This window comes from Schistosoma haematobium, chromosome 1 (assembly GCF_000699445.3).
Source record: "Schistosoma haematobium chromosome 1, whole genome shotgun sequence".
Lineage (NCBI taxonomy): Eukaryota > Metazoa > Platyhelminthes > Trematoda > Strigeidida > Schistosomatidae > Schistosoma > Schistosoma haematobium.
Window position 1 is genome coordinate 4,550,476 of NC_067196.1, and position 27,715 is coordinate 4,578,190.

At 34.8% G+C, this 27,715-nt stretch overlaps 2 protein-coding genes across 3 annotated transcripts in view; one reads left to right on the plus strand and one right to left on the minus strand.

Annotated features, from left to right (window-relative positions):
- Window positions 1–16,672: 16,672 nt before the first annotated feature.
- On the plus strand, window positions 16,673–23,916 carry MS3_00006756 (uncharacterized protein; the record flags this gene model as incomplete). Of its 2 annotated transcripts, XM_051214986.1 has the most annotated exons (5): window positions 16,673–16,719; window positions 18,434–18,577; window positions 19,710–19,805; window positions 21,133–21,578; window positions 22,649–23,916. In XM_051214986.1, the coding sequence occupies 2 exons, from the start codon at window positions 21,177–21,179 to the stop codon at window positions 23,117–23,119; spliced, it is 873 nt and encodes a 290-aa protein (XP_051072961.1). In that variant the 3' UTR covers window positions 23,120–23,916. The 2 variants fall into 2 exon arrangements, with proteins under 2 accessions (XP_051072961.1, XP_012801802.3); XM_012946348.3 differs by lacking the exons at window positions 16,673–16,719; window positions 18,434–18,577 and having other exon boundaries at window positions 19,676–19,805.
- Window positions 23,917–25,071: 1,155 nt separating this feature from the next.
- The window catches only part of MS3_00006867 (uncharacterized protein), a 47,643-nt gene continuing 44,999 nt past the window's right edge, over window positions 25,072–27,715 (minus strand). Inside the window, exon 3 of the mRNA XM_051215112.1 lies at window positions 25,072–25,499. Coding sequence (XP_051072962.1) covers window positions 25,465–25,499 — 35 coding nt within the window. The 3' untranslated portion in view covers window positions 25,072–25,464. The remainder of the gene's footprint in view (window positions 25,500–27,715) is intronic.

A 27,715-nucleotide genomic window follows, 5' to 3' on the forward strand; every position in this document is an offset into this window, starting at 1 on the left:
TGCTGCTGCTGCTGCTGCTGCTGCTGCTGCTGCTGCTGCTGCTGCTGCTGCTGCTGCTGCTGCTGCTGCTGCTGCTGCTGCTGCTGCTGCTGCTGCTGCTGCTGCTGCTGCTGCTGCTGCTGCTGCTGCTGCTGCTGCTGCTGCTGCTGCTGCTGCTGCTGCTGCTGCTGCTGCTGCTGCTGCTGCTGCTGCTGCTGCTGCTGCTGCTGCTGCTGCTGCTGCTGCTGCTGCTGCTGCTGCTGCTGCTGCTGCTGCTGCTGCTGCTGCTGCTGCTGCTGCTGCTGCTGCTGCTGCTGCTTGCTGCTGCTGCTGCTGCTGCTGCTGCTGCTGCTGCTGCTGCTGCTGCTGCTGCTGCTGCTGCTGCTGCTGCTGCTGCTGCTGCTGCTGCTGCTGCTGCTGCTGCTGCTGCTGCTGCTGCTGCTGCTGCTGCTGCTGCTGCTGCTGCTGCTGCTGCTGCTGCTGCTGCTGCTGCTGCTGCTGCTGCTGCTGCTGCTGCTGCTGCTGCTGCTGCTGCTGCTGCTGCTGCTGCTGCTGCTGCTGCTGCTGCTGCTGCTGCTGCTGCTGCTGCTGCTGCTGCTGCTGCTGCTGCTGCTGCTGCTGCTGCTGCTGCTGCTGCTGCTGCTGCTGCTGCTGCTGCTGCTGCTGCTGCTGCTGCTGCTGCTGCTGCTGCTGCTGCTGCTGCTGCTGCTGCTGCTGCTGCTGCTGCTGCTGCTGCTGCTGCTGCTGCTGCTGCTGCTGCTGCTGCTGCTGCTGCTGCTGCTGCTGCTGCTGCTGCTGCTGCTGCTGCTGCTGCTGCTGCTGCTGCTGCTGCTGCTGCTGCTGCTGCTGCTGCTGCTGCTGCTGCTGCTGCTGCTGCTGCTGCTGCTGCTGCTGCTGCTGCTGCTGCTGCTGCTGCTGCTGCTGCTGCTGCTGCTGCTGCTGCTGCTGCTGCTGCTGCTGCTGCTGCTGCTGCTGCTGCTGCTGCTGCTGCTGCTGCTGCTGCTGCTGCTGCTGCTGCTGCTGCTGCTGCTGCTGCTGCTGCTGCTGCTGCTGCTTGCTGCTGCTTGCTGCTGCTGCTGCTGCTGCTGCTACAACTGCATACAACTGCTGCTGCTGCTGAATGCTGCTTTGCTGCTGCTGCTGCTGCTTTTGGCAGTAATTGTGAATGTCTGATGTGTGTTTCGCGATAAGATGTAGAATAAACATTACATGGATTCCATGCCAGAAAACACATTTTCCAGACATATCGTTTTGATTCATTTTTGAATGTCGATGACGCACCAATGTTTCCGATAAACTTTGTATCCGTTGTGTTATGTATATAGATTAAAAAGAAGAGACTGTATTTCTGTAATAATAATAAAAAAATGATGAAATTTTCTAGTATAAACTAAAACAATGTTGAAATGATGTGTCAAATGAAATGACACCATGAGTGGATTTATCTGCATATTTTAAAATGAAAATGTATAACAACTAATAGTAGTTGTAATCGGTTGAAATTCTTTCTTTACTCTGATTCTTGTCCTACATTATTGTTAATATTACTTACTAATTATGTAATTATAATTTCAACTATCATTGTGTTTATTCTGTGTGTGTTTCGATTAATATCAAGCATATGATTATTTGTAGTGATATGCCAATGGATTATTTGTAATCCAAGTGGTTGTCAATGTCTATTGTGAATAGGTTATTTGAGTTCGTCATAAATGAGCAATTCACAAATCAGATTCGATTATTGCGTGTTCTGATTTCAGTGATGTTGTTGTTGCTGATGCTGCTGCTGATAATGATGAATTCTTTCTCGTAGTTTTATGGGAAATGAAATTTTGGTCCAATTGTAATCCATAAGTATCCGCTACTGGAACATTCATAACTGACTTTCTAGTCACTTCGCATCACCTCACACTACTTCTATACATCAACTTGAACAGAAGAGGAAAGTTGTGAAATGTATGGATTTTACTTTAAGTTTAGTTATGTACTAATGATCGAGTATATTTGTAGAGTTCTGTGTGACAGTGTGTTTCGTAGAAACTCCGCGAAACATGTTCAATATACCAACTGTATGAATTGATATCCAATCAAAATGTCACAGATAATTAATCATTTTCTAGATATTTCTGAGAAGCTTCTTTTTGATGGTGATTGAATTTACCGTTTTCATTTGTTTTGTTGGTTTTCCAGACTTTGACGACGAATACTATTGGGATCGTCAACATAGGGAATTGAATTGAATGGACACTGAGAATGTCACGATGATGTTAGTGTAAATGTGACGAGTGATTAATGAACGGAAATTTTAGATGAGTTGATTCTTCAACCTCTTACGACATGGAGAACGTAATTTATTGATTATTGTTATTACTATTATTATCGTGTAATGATATTAGGGTTTTGTAATTTCAAAATGTACATCACTTAGTATTTGAGCACAATTTACAACATCAGAAGATGGAACTGATATAACCGACAAATGTAACTAATTTACTCAATTATGTAATCAGTCGTTGAAATATACTTAGATGTGAGTGTTGTATGTCACTCTCACTGCAAGCATTTAATATCTTGGTCGGCGTTGATTGGTTTCATACACTGACGGAATAAGAAAAATGTCTGAAATTCTATTGATTGTTCAGTCTATGTTTATTGTTTTATTAATTTGCTTGCCTATGAATGTCTTGGTATCCTTAAATGTTGGGTGAGACCTCTCTCTCGTGACCACGCGTTTACAGCCACTGCCACTGAAGTGCCACTAACTGTCTGTTCTCAGACGGTGTGTTTTTCACGAAATTGGGAGGGCTAAAACTCAATTTCCAGCGCTTTAACTGAAATGGAGGTCACGAAGCATCCGCTCAGGGTATTCAGAAAGCGCTGATTACAATCCAGTGATGCTCAAGGGCTCCAGGATCTTGTAGGAACAATTGGTGTATGAACCAATAGTTGGTCACCGATAAGCATGGGACTTAATTTGCTGACGTTGCTCCAATGCCTTTTGTATCATGCCTTCAGGTCGAAGGCTCCGGGTGTGGCATCTTATGTAGACCATCCATTGTGGTCTGGGCATCAGTGTCACATCTCAAAGTGTCGCTTACGTGTTTGGTGCTCTTTTGTACCAATATTTATTTGTTCAAATAATAATAATAATAATAATAATAATAATAATAATAATAATAGTAATAATAATGTGCATGTCATTTTCTTTACATCGACTACTGCTTCTTTTCAAGCGTGCTGTATATTATTCTTAAACACTATCAATTTACTGAACTCTGCTGAAATAGATTATTTCATAAATAGACACTGAAGTGATCTGAGAACACAGCTTCGTATTCATAATATTATGAAACACAGGTTTACTGTCGATCACTAGCAAAGTAATTCAAAGTAGGGAGTTTGTGATATGCCATTTTTAAATTCTGTAATCCTTGAATTCAATGTTAAATGTCATTTTTGGTGAGAATATAGTTCAGTTAATCGTTGGGTGGTATTGATTCCATATTTTGTTCTTTGATTTTAGTAATTTTCTAGTTTCGATCAGTATTGATTTTATGAGATTTATCTGTTCTTCTATGACAAAACTACTTTATTTTTTATTGAGATCATGAACCGATTGATGTTAGACTATCGTCGAAAATCTGAGAGCACTCGACGACCATTTCGTCCTATTGTGGGGCTCCTCAGCAGTGCACATCCACGATCCCGCTTACGGGATTCCAATCCACAGCCTTCAGTCTCGTGCGCGATCGCTTGACCTCTAGACCACTGAGTTGGCATCCAATTTATCAAATGAACGTTTCTTTAGTTCTTGACATTTTTTGTCATACTGCTCACTGATGAATTTAAGATGTTCCTCAAATCATAAATGATGAAGTTCAGATTTGTCAATAGCAAACCAGTTATCACTAATGGTATTAGATTATTGTCATACTGTAATTTAAACGGAAGTTGTACTGTTGGACGCCGACCCGAAGTTTTTAGTGCTCAATCGTTTGTCAAGAGACATGAAGGCTTTATGTTTGACTACCGGTGAAGTCACAGATGTGGTGTCGTCTCCTATTAAAACATAAGAGCTTTTGGGTTGTTTCAGTCTTTCAGTGGTGCTCAAGCTAATGTCTGTATATGATAATCTAAAAACCGATGCAATTTCTATAAGTCTTCAACTAAACGTCTTTAATTACTTCTGTTGAGAGCTATTCATTCTTTTATTGCCAATCTATTCTTGTTAACAAACTTCGCGTATTCTATTATGAAACTTTCTATGTCTTCAACCCGTTTTATATGTTCATTTAATTGAATCACGACATCACATCAATCCGACCATTACCATTCACTCTATCAAATAACACAAATGTATGACATAAAGGCCGTGAATAAAAAAATTTCATTGATCCACTACAGCTTCTTCTGTTCTCAACAGCCATTTAGAAGACAAACTGTTATGACCTTGCGTCTCCCAATTATTTTGTTTTGCCAAAATCCCCGTCGCCAATTGTTATGACCTTGGATGTCTGACTTTTCGATCACACGACTTATCTACCAATCCGAATACGACTTATACGAATCTTCACACTAGGCCAACCAATGACGTTCAACCGGTGTGGGCAGTTTAGCGTCCTTATTGGTCCTATGTCCTACGAGCCCTTCCACTTGAGTCCAGAACACAATACCAGCTTCCGAATCAGAGCAGATCGTTTATTTCAGGCATACTTGGTTTATATATCAATCATACAGACCGCAACGTACCATAAAATAGGAAATAATATTTGTACACAAATAAGCCAAAAAGTGGCTGTGAATGTGGGAGGCATTAGTTAATAAACTGAACATAACTTAAGAACCGTAAATCGTACAATAATAAATTATAGGTCAAAATAAAGCTTATCATAAAAGGAATATAAATATACATAGTGTAATTGTTAAGTAGTTATACAATAAGAATATTAGTCCATGAATAGTCCTCGGAAGTTACCTGTAACTTAATCTCCACTCGGATATAACACAAACATAGTGTCTCTACAAGAATTTTATCAGTATGACCGTAGGATTAAATGATTACATCTCATTACAAATCGTAAATCACAAATTGTACAAAAGTAAATTGTAAGTGGTAAAAAAATAGGAAAATTGGTTTATTGGTTAACCATTAAAAAATTAAAGATAATTCTGAAGTTGTCTATTAAAACAAAACAACCATCTATTGTTTATTGTATACATCATTGGCTGTCTAACTTGAGTAGATTCGTGATCTCAATTATGAAGCGATAGAACATATATCAGGTTGTCGTATTTTAGCAAGATTTTTTTCTATGGGATGGGGTTTTCAACCCCATGTCCAAACCTCCTCCTTTACCCGGTTTTGTGACCGGCAGTAACTCTAGGAGAGCTACATGCGGTTGAAGAAACCAGGATGGCCATCAGACAAACAAAGAGCGGGAAAGCAGTGGGACCTGACAATGTGACAGCTGAATCTCTAAAGTCAGACATAGAAGTTACTGCAAACATGCTCCACACTCTGTTCAGAAAGATTTGTGGGGAAGAACAAGTGCCGATGGACTGGAAAGAAGGATGCCTCATCAAGATACCAAAGAAAGACGATCTGAGCAAATGTGAGAACCACCGAGGCATCACATTACGATAGATACTAGGAAAGGTTTTCAACAGAGTGTTGCTGGACTGGATGAACGATTCCGTAGACACTCAGCTTCGAGACCAACATGCTGGATTCCGTAATGATCGGTCGTGTACAGACCTCATCTCAACACCACGGATCATCGTTGAAAGATAAATCAAATGGAACTTGTCACCATACATCAACTTTCGTGACTAGGAGAAAAGCGTACGACAGTGTGGATAGGAGAATATTATGGAAACTTCTTCGTCACTATGGAGTACCTGAGAAAATCGTCAACATCATACGGAATTCTTACGATGGAATACAGTGCAATGTGATGCATGAAGTACAGATGACAGACGTATTCCAAGTGAGGACCGGAGTCAACCAAGGCTGTTTACTTCTTCCACTTATTTTTCTCCTTATGATCAGCTGGATTATGAAGACTTCGACATCTGAGAGGAAACATGGAATGCAATGGACGGCTTGGAATCAGGTATAAAATTCGGACTCGCAGATAACCTGGTCCTTCTGTGTCGTACACATAAACAAATGTCGATGAATGCAACCAGTGTAGCAACAGCCTCTGCATCAGTAGGTTTCAGCACACACAAAGCAAAAAGCAAGATCCTCAAATACAACATGGAGAACACCAATGCAATCACACTTGATGGAGAAGCTCTGGGAGATGTGGAATCTTTCACGTATCTGGGATTCATCATAGACGAACGTGGATGATCTAATGCAGACATAAAGGTGAGGATTGGCAAAGCAAGGGCAACATTCCCACTATTGAAGAACATGTAGAACTCGAAACAACTGTCAATCAACATCAAAGTCAGAATGTTCAATAAGAACGTCGAGACAATTCTACTACACGGAGTTGAAACTTGGAGAACTACTACAACCACCATGAAATTGGTACAAGTATTTATAACTAGTTGCCTATACAAGATACTCAACATCCATTGACCGGATACCATCAGGTACACCCTACTGTGTTAGAGAACAAACCAGCTTGCAGCTGAACAGGAAACGAGGAAAAGACAATGGAAATGGATAGGACATACATTACAGAAATCACCAAACTACATCACAAGGCGAGCCTTAACTTGAAATCCTGAACAAAAACGAAAAAGAGAAAAACAGAAGAACACACTGCACCCGGGTTTGGAATTTGACATGATAAGGATGAATAGTAAGTGAAAAGAACTAGAAAAGATTACCTAAGACAGAACTGGATGGAGAGTGTTGATGGGCGGCCTACGCTCCTCGACGAGGTATAGTAGGCATAAGTAAGTAAAAGCATATATCAACAGTTAATAAGTTGAGTATAAGTGCTTTCAGGTTTTCCATGGTGGTCTAGCTTCAACTGACTCATGATCTTAACCATTGAAATTACTATAATATTCACAAAACCTATCTGATATTAATCAACATATGCTCACTAGTGACTAGCTTCAATACGTATATCTTGGAGTTCTAGTGAGAAATAGTGATTGGGGAGTTCAACCAGGCGTGTTGTGAGATGGTAACTCACTGATGACAATTGTGGATGTGTGACTCAATTTCGTGGATTAGTTGAAGTTAGATATTAACACTGTTGGATGCCGTCGGCTCAATGTTCTTGTGGTCATGTGTTCGCGTGCGAAACCGATAGATCCTGGGTTCCAATCTCGCGAGGTCGTGGATGTGCACAATTGAGGAGTCCCGCAGCGGGGCGAAACGGCCGTCTAGTGTTTCTAGGTCTTCCATGGTGATCTAGCTTGAACTGACTCATGATCTTAAACATTGAAATTACTATAATATCCACAAAACCCATCTGATATTAAAAGTTTATAATTAGGATAATTGAATACAAGATGGAATTTAATAAATTCATCATCAACTCTGAGATGCAGGCACATCCAGGTGACGAGTCACAAACAGGACGAAACGCGCGTCAAACTGGATTCCACTGTTAGCTACTATCCATCTTTGCTTATAATGCTTGTAAATTAAGGCAATATCGAGGCATACACACAGTATGCACATATGCCAATAAGAGACTGATCAATTTCAGTCCTAAAACATCAATGGGAAGATTCAAGTAAAACAATACTAAGTGTAATAATCTTGATAGTTTCATTATCACTAACTAACTCCTCGGATATCCAACAAAACTAAATTGGTACACCATTCATTTTTACTATTTTTGATAATAAGAAAAGCTTTACTGTAAATATTTTGTTCATAGATAAAATATTCTTTCTTTTTTTTTTCTTAATAAGCTTTGTTTTTCGTTTCGTAATTCAGATCATATACATACACACATATATATGTATATATACACATATACTCACACATGCACACACACACACACACGCACATGTGAAACAATATGTATCTTATCCATATTGTCATATGAATTTACAATATGGAATGAACAATATAACTATTGTTTTAAATACTTGCAACCATGGTTACAGATATACATTTTATGATTTAGTCCCGAAAGAAAAAATAATAAGTAACATGCATTAATTAAATGTCAGGTGCCGTTTAAAATTGAAATAATTTTTAACTAAGTAAGTAGTATGACACAATTTTAAACCAATTTGGCTAGTTCTATCTATATGTCTAATATCTAGGTTATTTACTTGAATAAGTAATACATTATAAGAATTATGAAAGTTTTCAACAGTAATCTTCCTGATTTAAATGATCATGACAACTAAATCTTACAAGTTTTTGTTGTTGTTGTTGTTGTTTTATTTTAATTTTCGTTTACGCTTCATAGTCATTTATATTCATTGATAATTGACATCATTACATGATTGAATTAGACAAAAAAGAACCGACTGAATTTTATATTCAGTTGATTCCAATTACACAACAACAACAACAACGACAAGGTAGACTCGTTTGTAAATAGGTATGTGTGCAATTTGTCTATGGAATAAATTTGAAAATACAATGTATTTTCTATCAAGGCGATTAATATGATTTTAACAATCCATTGAAAATTTGTTTAGATAGTGTTTTTTTTTGGAATGTAATTTATTGAAAGTGATCGTTTCAATTTCTTAGACTGATTCAGTCAGTTAGCTACTACATATGATCAGGAACATATATGCATCGGTCCAAGTTGCCACACCTCACTCATTAGCATAACAAGATGAACACCGGATTAATAAAAGTAGTTAATTCAGTAGTGGTAATATATAAACGAAAGATTGCATATAAAGATATAGTATAAGAAGGAAGAATCAGTTCGTAGAAAGAAAGATATGAAGCGATTTTAATCTCATAGTTTAAGGGAAGACAGAGAGTGTATGCACCAACACCATTGTGATAGATTCTGAGCCATGTCACACACATACATACACACACAGTCTCCAACCATTGGTTATGATAGTCACGCAGACTCCAACACAGCAGTCTGCATCTACCATCCACATGGCTCAGAGCACAAGTTAGTGACTTCTTGTACTGATGGCACGTGTTGGTTTAGCCGCCCCCAACTTTCTGCCAACTGATTGTCTTAATATTAGGTAGTTGGATGACGTCATTAGGATATTCTGAATATGAGTTTTATGTTAGTTAGCATTTATCAACGTAGAGTTTACCTAGAATTGTAAAGTTTTTTGTCGTTTGTTAGATTGGAAAACTATCATCAACTTAACTGTGATGATATCATCACTGAGCTATTTGTATCGCGACTAACCTTCTGTAGGATAGAAATCTTCACATTCGTTGATTATTGAGTGATAAAAAAACTAGCTTCACATTGAAACCTGATTGGTAAAATCTGGTCGGTATTAGTGATTACAGATTGATAAATTAATAATGAATATTCCTTTGAGGAAGGATTGCTTAATGGTTGTTTATCAAAGGCATGGAAACATAAACTTGCACAGCAATTAAGTACATATGTCATCAGTTTTAGAGAAGTAATGTGGGCTAATATAAATTTTCATGTTTTCATTAAATTCTTCAGTCTACTATAGCTTGAATTACAAGACCGTATTTTGTATTATATTACATGTTACGTGTTAATAAGGAGGAAATGTGTTCTTTGAGAATCCTAGAGTATCCAGGAATTCAACAAAATCTTTATTTCAATGAAGACTGCCACCGAGTCCACTCAGTACCACTGTCAATTAAATTAATTTTAAGCTAATTGGATTATAATTTAATTCTTGTAGGATTAAAACTCCACCTAAAGCCCCTCTGGAGTTACTGCCGGTCTCAATCCCGGATAAAGAAGGAGGCTTGGGCATGAGGTTAGCGACCTCATCCCGTAGAAAACTAACTAGCTAAAAAACGACAACAGGAAAAAAATCATTGAAACCATTTAAACTCGGCCCTGGGAGTTAGAAAGTCCTCATTTAAAAGAGTTATAACGCTTCCTTGTGAATACCGAGTTTCTTCGGAATTCACGAGACTGATGCCCCTTCTGATAACCAGAGCAACCATTAATTTAAGTACATGGAATGTTTGTACAATGTGGGAGGCCGAAAAATTCTTCTGACTTACTACAGGATTAAAACATTTACAAGCAAGGTTATGAATTTTGCTAAATACCAATATCATGTTATGCTACCTGAAAGTTGTCTAACTAGTATACATTTCAGAAGGGGTTTTGTGGAGATTTTAGAAATTTCAATAGTTGAAATCATGCATCATTTGAAGCTAGACCACTATGGAAAACCTGAAAGTACTGGACGGCCGTGTCGTCCTATTGTGGGACTCCTCAGCACTGAGCATCTACGATCCAGCTCCCCGCGAGATTTGAGTATACATTTCATTCAAGTACCAAATAGAGTGACGTTAAACTTAGTTTCATGATTAATTCGTTGATTAATAATGTAACATTTTTACCACTAGTCTACAATGCATTGATGTTATCCTTATTCAAATTAGTATGGTGTATATTTATCGATTAAATTACGATGTTGTTTGTTTAAATCAGTCAGTCTAAAGTAACACAATTACATGTAATTTATAAACATCTTTCTTACATGAAAGTTATTAAACAATGGGCATAGTAAGTTTTTTTCTATAAGAGCTATGGTCGATTCTACACCAGTCTAACATTTTTATTATGTTTTTTGTATACTTTATTCCAGCTGATTACAACATTCTTCACGTTCTATACTTGTACCAATAAACGATTGCATAATGAGTTTGATCTAATAAACTTTTCCAATTAAATCCCACCTTATTCAATAGCTATTGATCAACTTTCTAAATGATTCCTAAAGATTTAGTGAAAATCTGTAGTTAGTGAAATATCGGAGAATCAAATAGCTGATTACTGGCTCATAGGTTCCAAGTTCATTTTTCTTCTCATAAGGTTTGAAGATCGTGAATTTGATTTCTATTGTGGTAGTGAATGGATATTAACGAAGAATTTAGTATGACGAAGTAACAATCATTCAGTTTTCTCATATTTTCAATAGTTTTCTAGATAATTTCAATTTATAGTGCAAATTTTCTCCAACGCTATTTCATTCAAAGCATGTAAGCCTTGGATATACCATATAAATAGTTTAGCTAGTTTCGTATTCCCAAATACATCATCAGTTGGATTAATTGTCTTGTATAATCTTTTCATTTGTTATTCAATATCTTATTTTATTGATTAAATTTACTGAGATATGGTTGTAAACCTTTGTGTCCATAAAAAAAGATTAAACCTTGTTTATTTCTAAGCTTTAATGGAGTTTCGTTCTGTGAGCTGGATGGTTTGGTCGTGAAGCATTCATCGTTCTTCTGAACGACATCGTCAGGAGAACAATGAAAGCTCCACAACCAAACCATCCAGCTCACAGAACAGAACTCCATCAAAATCATCCACCTGAATTACAGATCTTCTCCACCATCTCTAAGCTTTAATGTTTTACAATTCATATTTGTAGTTAAAAGAATCCATTTGAAACAAGTCTAATATAAAGATAGTATGACATTCAGTATTTAATCTAAACTTATATTTCATTTTCTATCTTTTGACAATAAGATATAGAATGTGAATTGGGTAAGAGGAAGATAGTAACTTATCAGTGACATTCGATATTAAATGCATCATATCACACCAATTGTGTAATTTGAAAATATTGAAGATAGAAGTCCAATTGAATGATCTTAGCAAATCATACTCAATGCAATACAATTAAGTTCGGAAAATAAATTAATCAGTGAAAGGTATCATGGATATTATAGTAATTTAATAATTGAATTCATAATTCAATTAAAGATAGACCACCATGGAAATGCGAGATGCACCGGACGGTCGTGTCATTTCATGAATTCAACTACTAAATCACTATAATATCCATAAAAACCCCTTCTCATATGAACCAATATATATGCTCACTAGTGACTAGCTTCAAGAGGTATTTCCTGGAGTTCTAGTGAGAAACAGTGACTAGTGGAGTTCAACCAGGTCTGTTGTGAGATAGTAACTCACCGATGACAATGGTGGATGAGTGGCTCATTTTCGTGGATTAGTTGAAGTTAGATATTAACACTGTTGGATGCCGGCCAGCTAAGTAGTCCAGAGGTCATGCGCTCGCGCGCGAGATCGATAGGTGGTGGCTTGGAATCTTGCGATGCGGGATAGTGGATGTGAACTACTGAGGCGTCTCACATTATGACGAAACGGACATCCAATGCTTCCAGGTTTTCCATGGTGGTGGCCTAGCTTCAACTGACTCTTAAATCTAACTATGAAAATAAATTAACGTCAACTGTTGATAGTACATTTTCAGAAAAATTTTAAATGGAACGAAACATCCTTAAATTGACAGTGATGAGACAGTCAATGTTCGTTTCATAATAGAACTATATTTAATGTGATCTTCAGTTTGGCTTCACTTAATAAAAATTTATTCGATTGTATATTTAATGCCGATAATTCAAATGATTGTATCAGTTATATTAACTTACTGAAGGCTAGTGAACTATTGTTAATTACAACATGGAAAATTCTGATAAACAAGGTGTAGTGAAGGATCGTGTAAACCAAACCATGTCAATCTGCGACAGTATACGGTCCTTCCCAGTTCAGGAACAGTTTTCCTGACCTTGGGCTCCCTGCTACGTTACCTGTCCGTTCTCTACACTTTACCAAGTCCCCAACTGAAAAAGACTCACATTCTCCTCTGTTTTTCCGCCTTTTTTATGTCTGATATTTGTTTCTTTTCCATGTTCCTTATTGCCTACGTCCTCTCTTTTCTTAACCTTGTTGCCGTCTATATCCGTTGTTTTGGCCAGATCTTATTGTAGCTGTCTACCATACAGATGCAGAAAAGGTAACTTCTTGGTTGTTCATTGTACGGAAGCACAATACGCCAACGTTATATACTACTTATATCGACATAAGTAGCAAACACTCCACAAAGGAACTGATTTTCTAGAATGTTTGATAATAACATATTCAGTATACAGAAAAAAGTCTTATAGATGCTACTGACTTCAATTTTTTTATGAAAAAAATGATCCTAAATTTAGTTGCTACGTAGACACTGATTAATTATTCTCTTTAAATGAAAAAAAAAATATTAGAGATTCATTTTGTCTGATTAAAATCACTTTCGGTTACTTTGTATTTTAATTATAAAAGAAAAGAAAACAACTACAAAATCTGTTAGTTGTCACAAGTAAAACTGAATTTCGTCGTGAGCAAAAAGAAAAAGAAGAAGAAAAACGATAAAAACTGATTGGTTAATCAAATTTTCATTTAACCTTGAAAAACAAAAAAATCATAACAAGTTGTTTAAATGTATCTGGTTACTATGATTGAATATTATATCATTTTGAATAGAAAACATAATTAAAATTAGTAGACATATAAGAATGAGATTTATAGTGAATAATTAAAATTAGTAATATTCTATGTTATATCAATTAATGCATAGCTAATGTTATAGCGAATTGAAAGAAAGAGAGAGAGAAAAAAACATGAATCTTTGATCTTGTATTCTATTCCATCTGAACATTGATATCCTTTCTATCTTTACTTTAATTGTTTATCATTGCTTTTAGTTGAATGATGTTTACAATTTATCCTGAATGTAGAGTCTATTACCTATAGAAAATGACATCTGAGGTTTTTATCAGTATGTGGTTGTGAAGATTATGAAGTTATTGATTGAGATCATAAATGGATTGATGTTAGACCACCATTGAAAACCTGGAAGCACTGGACAGACGTTTTATCCTATTGTGGGACTCCTCAACGGTGCGCATTCACGATCCCGATTGAGGGATTTGAACCCAGGGACTTCAGTCCCGCGTGTGAACACTTAAGCTCTAGACCATTGAGTCGGTATCCAAGGGTGTTAATATTTAATCTCAACCAATGCACGAAATTGCGTGATCATCTATTGTATTGAGATAGATAGCTGTCTCTACCCGACACGGATTAGCTCCACTGGTCACGGCTTCTCACTAGAACTCTGGGAATTCCCTCACGAAGCTAGTCACGAGTCAGCACATGTGATTATTAGTATAGGGTTGTAAATATTATTAGGTTTTTGAGCCATTGATTATCGGCTCAGTGGTCTAAAGAGTTCGAATCCCGCAAGCGGGATCGTGGATGCGCACTGTTGTGGAGTCTCAAAATAGGACGAAACGGCCATCCAAAGCTTCCAGAATTTCAATGGTGGTCTAACATCAATCGGTTCATAATCTCAAACTGAGGTTTTACTATTGTAGAAATTCTATTGATTATGTCTTCTTTACTTGCCAAAAACTGAAAAAATTTCCGTTTTAAGAGAACCTGAAAAAAGAACTAGCTATGCATATTAGAATTAGTATCCGTTTAGTCATCTTTTCTTCTCTCTAGTTGTTGATAATTCTAAATATATATTGTTATCCTACACCAATACATAATCCAACTTTTCATGTAATAACAAGTAGCAATCCAAATGCAAGTAAATATGAATAGTAATTATTGATAAGAATCACAAAAGACAATTATTCACTTGTTGAGTATATACATTGATTTTAAGGTTTTTAATTATTGATTTGATACATCCAATGTTTAAAATAGGCACCGATTATGTTACTCAGAATGACAATGAAAGTTTCACAATTAAGCCATTAAGTTCAATGGGTTAAACATAACCAAAAACTTCGATTTCAGCTAGAAATCTTCATTATTTAAAAATTTGAATAAATATATTTTGCCTTATGAAATGAATTCGAAGTTGGTATGAGAAAGAGGTAAAATGATATCGAAATCTCATAGTTAAACTCATGAATCAATTGAAGTTAGATCACCATGGAAAAACGTGAAAGCACTGGACGATCGTTTCATCCTAGTATGGGACTCCTCGGTGGTACGCATCCACGAACTTTCCTCTCCATAACTCATAAAATCAACTATCAAAATTACTATAATATCCATAAAACCCCTCTCTGATATCAAAATCATTATTAAAGTCAACAAAATCAAACAGATATAATATGTAATTATGAGAATAAAGATATTTTTAAATACACATTTGTAAAAGTCATAAATAAATATGGTAATAGAATAATATTTAAAATATTCCTTCATTACAATGAGCTAAAACTTTCCTTTACACATAACAACAACTTTAGGATGTACTCAAGCGGTAAACATAAAGAAATCTTGATAGTGTTTCACAGAATTTATAAACAGTTCTAATAACAATGTGGTACCTAGCCTGTCGTATACCCTGATGGTAATCTCATGACTTTCAGGTTGCCTGATCTGCTAAGAGCGATGCGACAGTACATGATGCTATTGTTGTATGCTAGGTTCAAAGAGAATCTTATGCTATATGCATGCAAATCCTCCCTGTTATTGTTCTTAATATTAATATTTGATTTCATTAATTGATCATATCTCATCAAATGTTCAAGTATCTAACTGTTAGTATTCTTATCTCTAACTGTTCTATTATCTAGAAACAACGTGATTACATATAATTCAATACATTAAAAAGGTCCCAGTTTGTTTGTTTTTTCCAAATAAATATTGAAATAATGAAATCACCTTTTTCTTAGAAAAAATATTTAAAACTTTTGTTGATATTCAAACGCGATGGCGTTTGAAGCGAACAGTACTGGGTTAGAGTCCCAGAGTGAACATCAACTCTGAGATGCAAGTACATCCAGCTGACGAGTCCCAAATAAGACGAAACGCGCATCAAACTGGATTCCACTGCTAACCACTATCCATCTTTTGTTGATATTTTTATAAATGTAACCAATGAGTTATTGATTATAATGATGGGTTCCTAAACTGTTCCGATACCCAAAATATATCTAGATCAATGAGAAGGAAAAAAAAAACAAAAATGTAATCAACGTTATAATCAGATTTATACTTTTATAATGAATTAATATCAATAAAACATATTCATCACAATCGTAAGAAAAGCTAAAACTGGAATGGGTTCCCAAACTCGAGTTACCTAGTCTCATATTAAGTAATATTGAACTAAATGACTGAATATATTTAGATCTAAACAATTAGACAACATCATATTTGTTATTACTTTGACATTGAAATTTATAAGAAATACAATGAATTTATCTCATTCAACTGACTCTTTATCATAGAAAACTTTTTTATCTGGTTAGCGTACTTTTTTAGCGAGTTGTTTTTTTTTATGGGATAGGGTCATTAACCCCATACCCAACCCTCCTTCTTTATCGAGGCTTGGGATCGGCAGTAACCCTAACCCTAACCTTTTTTTTCTAGCAAATCTAGTACTATGGAATTATTTCTTACTTATACCTAACTGATAAGCTATTTGTTCATTAAATAGAACTACTCTTGTACAAAACTATAATCTCAAACGTCATTATTAGTTAATTAATTATTAATTGTTTATAAATTGATGGATCAGCTGTTTGTCTGTAAATTCAATTTTATGACTCATATTTTCGCAAGGATAGATATGATTGGCTGAAAATATTAACCAATCAAAACATTGAATTAAAGAAGAATGTTTTAAACAAAGTATGAAGTAATTGCTCAATAATTGACTTATTTATCAGTTATAACTATATATATCAAATAAGATTACTTTAAATCTATTAAACTTCTTTAAAATAGATTAATTTTCGTTTTAAATCACAAGTTTATTACATACTTTTCACATGTAAGATCTTTATTTCCCATCTTATTAAACTTATTAAAGATGAATCTTTTGAAAGAAGGATTATCAAAGAATGTTCTGTACACTGAAATTATACTTCATTTTATAAAATTAGTTTCCTAAAAATAATGCTGACATCTTGAAGGCAGTATATACTTAAAACTGTAACTCTGTCAGGGAAGCCCTACTCACTACCTTCTTGTGACGAGATGTTGTTTACAAAATTGAGAGGACTAAAGGGAAATATCCCGTACTATATGGAGGATCCACTTAGTGGAATTGGAAAACCCTCATTCCAAATCAATGGTGCACATGGGCTAGCTCCAGGATCCTGAAAGTACAAATAGTGTATGAACCATTTGTTGGTCACCGGCTATCATGAGACTGCATCTTCTGAAGTTGCTCCACTGCCTTGTGGATTAGACCTTTAGGTCGAGGGCTCCGAGTGTGGCCCCCTAAGAAAACCACCTGCCTCGGTCTGGGCATCCGTGCAGTATCCCAGCCCCTACACAAATCGAATGATTTATGTGGCGCATATCTATTTGGTACCTTCTTGTACCAATGTTTATGTGTTTAAATAAATAAATACAGTAGATTTCAATATTCTTGAAAAAAATTTACTTGTCTAGAGAAAGTTTCTTTGATTACAAGATAAGTAAAGTCAATCGCTGAGTAGTTCACCGTTTTGTTACATCATTTGATCATTATTAAGAGAATATGCGCATACAACATCAACGTTATTTTGATATTATGTAAAAGTTTGAATTTTGACAACACTTTAACCAGTATCACCTTTTATAATTGAATTGTGTCCACCTAGTGAAATCAATAGTCAGAAGTGAGGAAGTTTGAAGATATATTTCATAGGTTATTAATAAATTGAGCAGTGACTGATCTAAACTGGCTAACGGTTGTAGGAGAAGTTGAGCATAGCGTTCTCACTCGTGATCTGATGCAGAGACATAACTGAACGTCTTCTGCTAAATGAGTACATTAAAACTAATATAATCAGTATCAAATATCAAAGACTTACAAAGCTATTGATTTTGAAAATTTATTTACCGCTGAATACTTTTTTAAAAGAATTTCAAACTTATCATGAAGAAAATTATGATTCAATTCATATTGATTCATTGAAGTGATTGATACCATTTCCTCATTGTATATTGTGATGTTCCACGAGGAAGTTGAATAATAACACAACTGATTAGAAACATTTTCATATTTATTTTGGATATGATTTAGTGAAATAGATAATAAACTAGAATTTATTGTAACATTTTATATTCATCTTAAGAACAAAACAGTTTATAATCAGTAGACTTAATTAGTAGTACATTACTATCATCATATAATCAAACATGTTATATTGAACAAAGCAATTTATTTCACATCAACTCTGAGACGCAGGTACATCCAGTTGACGAGTCCCAAACAGGACGAAACGCGCGTCAAACTGCATTCCACTGCTAGCCACTATCCATCTTTGCTTATAAAGCAATTTATTGTTGTTGTTATTATTATTATAAACACATTACTTATCATTAGTAAGACAACTGTAAAAAAACTAAGATAATGCTGCGTATATATACTAAGAGAAAAGTATAAATTAGTATTTTATACAAATCAAATGAAGCTAGATTAACCATTCTAGTTTCCCTTATCTAATAATCAATACCGTTTTTGACTCCTGGATGATACATATACAATCCTCAAGGAATTCGTCACCAATTGTTGCTATTTCACAATGAAAAAGATACTGGGTTCGACTAACAGAGTCAAGATCAATTGTGAAATTCAGGTACATCCAGTTAACGAGTTCCCAAATATGATGAAACTTGAGTCATAGATTCCACTTCTAGTAAGCATGCATCTTTTTTTCTTATAATAGCTGTTCAATGATTTTAATAATAATTATTCGAACTCATAAATTAAACAATTAAATAAATTACGTAATCATTATGAAATAAACAAGCATATCATCAGATGGGTTTTTTGTGGAGATTGTAGTAATTTCAATGGTTAAGATCATAAGTCATTTGAATCTAGACCACCATGGAAAACCTGGAAGCACAGAACTTTTCATAAACGCGCTTAAATAAATTATGTGAATAAGGGCCAATAATGATGTGTTAAGACAAACAAAGGACTGTTAATGTCAGAAACAGATAGCCCAGATATTCAAGCACTTATTGTTTAATTATAGAGCTAAATATACACAATGTGAAATACATGGTTTTACTTACAGTATTGTTGTAATTTTTTTCATTCTCATTTAATATGTGTAATACATATGGTTTATCCTCAAATGATTCAGTTACTTATAAACATTTAAAAGAAAAACTTATGTACTACTTATTATCTTCCACCACCACCATCCTCACCACCTCCACCACCACAACAACAACAAGAAGAACAAAACAAAAAAATATATTCTTACAGTATGATTTGTTGATTCCCACTTTTTAATTAACTTCATTTTAATTTGATCAATCAATCAGATTTAAGAATTAGAATAACAAAAATGAAACATACCAACCAAAAAAATAGTCACACTATGTATGATTCATTGTAGAATTATGCTAATGAAAAGGAAATTCCTATTCGAATACCTCAAATTAGTATATAAATATAAGATCAAGATAGAAATGAATAACTTTATAGAATCGTTTATAATCAGTAGACTTAATTAGTAGTATATTAATTATCATATAAATTATCATTCTATTTCATCCATCCATCCATCCATTCATTCATTCATTCATTATTATTCATATTAATATATTATAGAAAATTTTGTTTGAATCAAACTTGATTATACATTCAACTTTCGATTTCCTTTTCATTTCTTTGTAAAAAAAGAAAAGAAAAAAGAAAAATTTATAAAACATTGAATCATTTTTATTAAAAAAAGATTTATTTTTTTGGTTTTTCTTTTCTGTTTTTTTTTATCTTTGCAATGAATCTATTACAACCATTATTGAATGAAAAAGAAGTTCAAACAGATGAAGAAATTATTGAAAATCAATTGGTGAATTTAATCAATTTGATATGTTCTAATCAACGTTGGTTAAACAAGAAAAAAAAAGGTAAAAAAGTTTTTTTGTTGTTTTCGATTGAGATCATGAACCGATTGATGTAAGACCACTTCTGGAAACCTGGAAGCACTGAACGGCCGTTTCGTCCTATTATGGGACTTCTCAGTAGTGCGCATCCACGATCCCGCGCGCGGGATTCGAACCCAGAGCCTTCGGTCTTGCGCGCGAACGCTTAACCTACTGGACCACTGAGCCGGCATCCAACGGTGATAGTGTCGTTGTTGTTGTTATTTTCCATTTAGTTTATTATGTAACTGAATAGAGTTAGTTGTTCAATTCATTTAATATTGTTGTGTATTTGAATCGTTTTTTCAATTGATGTTTAAGACTGTAATTAACCATCAGTCTCACTCTTATTGACATATGTGCCTCCAGTGCGAATTGCTTCGATATTGCCTTAAATCACAAGTATTATATACAATGATAGATAATGTATAGAAGTGAAATCCTATTTGTGACTGGTCAGTTGAATATGTCTGCATCTTACAGTTGATATTAATTCCGGGATTCGAACCGTTCACTTTAAACGCCATCACGTTATTCACTTGGCTGATATATTCTGATAGCCACCTGCTTATGCAATTATTTCATTTTTTTTAAAAATTCCTTGAATCGAACATAATTTACTAATCATCTGTTGTAAAATAAAAACAATTTATGTCAGATGAAACGTAGCGCAAAAATTGTTCAATGTTTCAATATTACAAATTAATACAGATCATAAGAGGAAGGTATTGAGAAAGAAAAAAAACTGTTTAAATACTAATTGTATATTAAAATAATCATGAATATTTATTTATATATATAAGAAATTTTCTTCATTACTAAGTCATATTAGCTAAAAAACAGATCATTGAATAATAGGTGAAATTGTATAGTCAGTTCATCCTAGTTCGAAGTACCTTCTTTATAGTCTGTAAACAAATGGGGTCGAACTTATAACTTTTAGTTCAATGGTTGAGAGCATGAGTCAAATGAAGCCAGACCACTATGGAAAACCTATAAACACTGGACGGCTGTTTCGTCCTGATAAAGGACTCTTCGGCAGTGAGCATCCACGATCTCACCCCCGCGAGATTCGAACCTATAACCTATCAGCCTCGCGCGCGAGCGTTTAATTCGTTGGTTGCCGGCTGATTAGTCTAGTGGTATCTTCAGATCTCTTGATGAGTTTCTTAAATTTAGACCGTTAAGTCAGTATTCAGTTCTCTAAAACTGAGTACTATAATTAGTAAAACACTGTCTTACTTTTTCAATAAGGTTTTGTTTTTCTAATATAACTGTTGTTTTATCATTTTCCTTTTTTTTGGAATTCAAGTGAATACCGTACGTAGTCTGCTGAAAAAATACTGTTTTACCTCAATGTTCAACAGATTATCGTCATTACTAATAAAAACATTAAGAACTTTAATATTGCAATCATTCACCTTGTTAACATCATCAGCATCATCATCATCCTCATCATTATCTATATCAAACGAGTTGCTTATTATTGGTGCTGGTCAAATGAGAACTGGTACAACTAGTTTAAAATTTGCACTTCAATTATTATTTAATCAACCATGTTATCATATGTATGATGTAATTTATAAATATCAAGAATCACATATTAAAAAATGGATTAATATATTTAATATGCATCAGAAATGTGTTAATATTGATAAAGCTAATTGGAATGATATATTCAATGAGTGTAAATTTGCTGTGGATTATCCAACATGTGTATTTTATAAAGAATTAATGAATATTTATCCAAATGCCAAGGTAAATGAACTTTAGTTTGCTTTTTTTAATTGACTTATGATCTTAACCATTGAAGTTACTATAATATCCACAACAAAAAATCAATTCTGATATGAATCATCATATGCTCACTAGTGACTAGCTTTAAGAGGTATTTCCTGGGGTTCTAGTGAGAAACAGTGACTAGTGAAGTTCAACTGGGTCTGTTGTGAGATATTAACTCACTGATGACAATGATGAATGTGTTGCACGATTTTGTGGATTAGTTGAAGTTAGACATTAACACTGTTGGATGCCAGACAGCTCGGTGGTATAGAAATTAAGTGTTCGCGAGCGAGATCGATAGGTCGTGGTTTGGAATCTTGCGGTGCGGGATCATGGATGCGCACTGCTGAGGAGTCCCACACTGGGACGAAACGGACATCCAAAGCTTTCAGGTTTTCCATGATGGTCTAGCTTTAATTAACTGATGAATTCAACCGTAAAAGATGCATAAATACGTTCCAATAATCTGTCTAAATGTTGAATATTTATTGTAAGAATTGAAATTCTTCTATATTGAATCAAGTACATTATTATAACTGTTCATAAATGAAAAATTCAGCTCATATTAATTAAATTACGTAAACTATTCTATTTGTTAAATACTTTTAATAGTAAACAAAATTTATCAGCTGATATATTTATTATTTGATCTTAACGAATAACAAGAGAAGTTTATTATAATGATTTAATATAACTAAAATTTATTCACTTGGTATTGTTTGGCTTGTATCTTCCCAATGAGGTTTAACACTGCAATTGATCAGTCTGTTATTGGCATATATGCACACTGTGCGTATTGCCTCGATATTGTTTTAATTCATCACAAGCTTTATAAGCAATAATTAATAGTGTCTAGACATGGAATCCAGAACGCGCGTCGCAGAGTGAACATTAACTCTCTGAGATGCAGGTGCATCCAACTGACGAGTTCCAAATAGGACGAAACACGCGTCACACTGGATTCCAATGCTAGCCACTATCCATCATTGCTTACAAAAATATCCTATATACTGAAAGAATTATTTTTTCTCGGATTTTTTTTGTAGGTAATTTTAACAATTCGAGATGCTGATTCATGGATTTCAAGTTGTCGAGCAACAACTGCTTCTGATATGGTTATGACTAAACATGTCACATTTACTGAAAATATTATTTATCGTTTACGTGGATTGAAAAGTTTACCAATATTACATGATAAAATGTACACTAAGGCATTTGGTTCAAATTATGATCAAATGACAGATGATGAATTGAAAAATGCTTTTATTAAATGGAATCAAGAGATTATCAATTATGTTCCAAAAGATCGTTTATTAATTTTCGATCCAAATGATGGATGGAAACCTTTATGTGAATTTTTAAATATTCCTATTCCTGAAAATATTCCATTTCCTCATTTGAATAAACGAATAGATTTAAGGAATAGTTTATTAAAATATCGATTTTTAGCACAATTTTTAAATTTTTCATTCATTATTTCATTTTTATGGTTTATTCATTATATGATTACATCTTAAACTATATGGGTATAAACTGATAAACAATTTGTCTACTTATTTCTAAATAAGTAGTTTCGTAAAATGTAGTCATTTTTTAATTTATATTATTTGAAAGTAGTATTCTAATTTAATTTTTATTTTATTTTTTTTTAAAAATTCAATGTTTATCCAATAAAAGACCTCTTTATTCACTTTCACTGGTAATTATATTTAACTTTTATGTATGATGATTTAGCAGTTATTTAACCAAACATCTCCATTATTCTAAGGCTCAGATGCACATGTGTTACTGACTATGATAATAGTTTGAGAGTGATATATTTTACTGCTGGTAACGGTTTTTGACCAATGAAGTTTAGATATTTTAAAAGTGCAATCAATAAATGTTTATGTGTCATATTACAAATAGGTTGAGTTTGAAAACAATGTGTACAACTAAATGTGAAATACTTTGTCTGGCGGTAAAGCTCTTTACTCGATACTTAAAAATCTTAGATACAATTTCTAGCAAGATCATTGGGTGCGAAATGCTAGATAGTTCTCCTACTAGAACTGAATAATTTCAAAGTTCTTCATAGTTTTTAATAGTACCTAAATAAAGTCCCTTTGTAATGATTATCACTTTCGAATTAAATCAATCTGTGCAAAGTCTTTTTGATCACTTAATCATAAGATATAATGTAGAATGATTGTTAACACAGGTATATACATAAGCTTAGTAATGAATATTTTTGCTTCATCACTTATTTTAGAATAAATCAACCAAACAAAAGATCATATTAACAACAGCTTGATTTCCTGGCCCTAATGTTATAAATTTATAATTTATTTGGGTTACAGTAACTAGTATACAGTGTACATAGTAGTAGTGTAGTGAACAAGAACACAAATAGCGGCAGTCGAATGTATTTGGACACAAAATTACAGAACATCTTACTTAAATCTGAAAATCATACAGTAAATAGTTAATTTGCAAAATATCAATCCATTGTCTCCAACTTGATTGCTCCGTTTGTAAATATCAGTCTATCGTCTCACATTTCATTGTTCCTGCATCTGCCTTCCGTTTCCGTTCTTCCCCTGTCGATCTTTTGTTGAAACACATTCTATACCAGACTATCGTTATATACTACCTACGTAGATATGAGTAGCTCATACCACAGTAGTACAGTAGGATTAAATGAGCGAATACCATAGATTACTTGTAAAATTGTAAATTCATTGGGAAATCGATACGAAAATGTCGTTTCAATAAGACTGGGTAACGTTTATGAGTGTCTGTTGGGGTAAAAGTTACTCCATTATTTCACATTATCAGCTGAAAAATTATTATCATTAATTATAAGCAAAGATGGATAGTGGCCAGCAGTGGAATCCAGGACGTGCGTTTCATCCCCGTTGGGACTCGTCAGCTGGATGTACCTGGACCTCAAAGTTGATGTTCACTCCGGGACTCGAACAATAATAAAATCAATTATTTATTGTATTGAGTAACGTGATTAATCGACGAGATATTTGCGATACCTTGGTTGGCAGATGTCACTTGTACAGTGTTATATCCATAATAATACTGTATATTCAATTTATGATGATATAATAGTCGTTATTCTCTAGTCAAATTACATACATAAGACAAAAAAAAAGAAAATTTCCGTTATATCGCTCTATTTGAATTCACTACGACCGATCATAGACTAACAATAGCTGAATACCTTTATCAGTGTTTGAACGACTGGACAACACTTTCCTTCAAGTTGAGCCTTGTGTTCATACAACCTCTCTTCGCACAGATAAGCGTACAAATCAACTTGAAATTATGAAACATGGAAGAAATAGCTGTATTTGGTGTCATTTGCTATGCTACGAGTTTACCTAATCTGAGAACGGAACGAAGACTCTGTGATAAAATGACAGATAAACTAGCTATTCCGATGCGTCCCAGCCCGGCTAACTAGAGAGAGAATTCCAAGTTCGGGAGAGGGAAATATATTTCACAAGCAGTCAGAAACATGAACAACTACTATAAGCATAAATCAAGCGTATATATACAGTATAAGAATGTCCTTGGGAAACGGTACAAAATAGCATACTAAAAGATACAACGAACCAATAGCGTTTAAAATCCTCCCAGGTGGGATATACGACATGAAGGTGAAAATGAGCGCTTTTGACACGAAAACAAGAAATTTAAATATTTAAAATAGAATTACAAAAGTAAAGCATTTATCAAGTGAGTTCCAAGGATCTAACATCCCTAACAATTTATTTTTAAATAGTCTCCAGTTGTTATCAGATCTGACTTCAGATTGAACAGTCTTTGAAAAAAACTTTTATTTAAAACATTTTCCACAGTCTATAATCCTTCAGTTCATGGACTTCGAATTCGGTTTCAGCAGATCTGAAAATAAGAAATAGTTTGTATAGAACAGTCGCATTCTGAGAAAATCACTAAAAAGTGAACTTTAAATTAAAAGTTACAAGGGTTTTTATATAAACGATAGACATCTACCAGGAAATGTCCATGGAGAAACAAATCATAAATTGAATAACCTTATTCATCCTTTCATTAAAACATACAAAATTAATTCATTGGATATTCAGTCTTTTGTAAAAGTTTCAAAACATAATGAATGTTGTTCTTTCTTTATTCGTATCAGTGACCAGTGGATTTCAACCAGGTCTGTTGTGAGATAGTAACTCACCGATGACAATTGTGGATGAGTGGCTCAATTTCGTGGATTAGTTGAAGTTAGATACTAACACCGTCGGATGCCGGCCGGCTCAATGGTCTAGAGGTTAAGCGTTCGCGCGCGAGACCAATAGGTCCTTGGTTCGGATCTGGCGAATCGGGATCGTGGATACACAGTGCTGAAGAGTCCCACAATAGGAAGAAACGGCCATCCAGGGCTTCCAAGGTTTTCATTGTGATCTAGCTTCAATTGACTCATGATCTCGACTATTAAGATAAATTGTTGGTTATTATTTTTTGAAGAGATAGAAAAAGAAATGTCTTTCGGTTATTACGTTCACTCCAAACTCTGAACGTAAATAATTCATCCAGCACTGGCTATGCGAACTGTCAATCCTATTTGATGGGCATAAGTTGATCGGTTTCGTAATATTGCTTCCTAAAGGGTCACTATAAGCACTCAGACATATATGTAATGTCAAAAGGTACGACAACAACCCACAAATGGAGAAGCCTACTGACATGGAATCTGAAACTGCCCGATATCAGCTTATTTCAGAGATTCCGCAAGCGGCGGAATTCTTCAGTATGCAACTCAAGGTGTTTTCACAGACCTATCTCCCTGATTAGTAATGTAAGTATTTATACTGATAAAATGTAGGAGATTATAGCCAGTTGCAAACTTCTATTATATCTCATGGTGATTCTTAGAAGGATCAGATGGATAATCTACAGTAATTTTGATGGGATATACAAAACCAACAACGAAAATCTATTTCTATGCGAAATTGTGGTGTCCGATGTGAATTTGATAGCCATATACCAACCTCTATCATATCCATTTGTCAGCCAACTGATTACTAAAGAAGTACAAATGGCCAATTGCATTTCGACAGACTCCTCATTTCTGGAAGCAAAACAACGTCGACTTCAAGGAGACGAAACAATTATGGAGCTCCATCTATTGACATGAAATACGATTGTTCTCAGACTTATTAAAAAGAACAGTTCATCGTAAAACATGGTCGTCGGAACACGAAATATCCTAAATGAGGACTATAAGTGACCTTGAAATTAAGTGACAGACAAATGCTCTTTTATAAGTCATTCACAAAAGGATTTTAATGAATTCTTGTAACTTTGTTCGGTGCTGTAATGTTTGTTTATTAACACACATTTAAGAAATAAATAATAGTAATTTCATATTTTATGTAACTTTACGTATTTTCAAAAAGAGTGTGATTAGTACATAGTTAGTATTGCTATCATCCGAGGGTGTGTTGTAAATAATTGCATTAACTTCACTTGATGTTGATTTACTTGACTCTTCCCATTGTTATTTAGGACTGCAGTTTATCAGTCTCCTGTTGGCATATGTGCATTCTGTGCGGATTGCCTCGATCCAGCTTTAAGTCACAAGCTTTTTAAGCAAAGATGGATAGTGGCTAGCAGTGGAATCCAGGACGCGCGTTTCAAAAGCTCATGACTAAAGGCTATATCGATGCAATCCTCACAGGATGCACGCATGCCAACAAGAGACTGATCAATTGCAGTCCTAAATAACAATAGGTAGATTCAAGTAAAACAACACCAAGCGAATTTAAACTTCGCCCCATTGCACAAGCAAGTGACTATCAAGACTCAGTAGCTAAGTACATAACGCAATGATGTTTGAAGCGAATGGTACTGGGTTGGAGTCCTAGAGTGAACATCAACTCTGAAATGCAGGTACATCCAAGTGACGAATCCGAAGTAGGACGAGACGCGTGTCAAACTGTATTCCACTGCTAGCCACTATCCATCTTAGCTTACAGTTACGTTAACTACTTTCATACTTTCTCCGAAATTAAGTTTTGTAATTGTTAATATAAATTTATAATGAATGGAAGTGTGACGTAGGCCATTAAAATCGGTCATCATTTGTT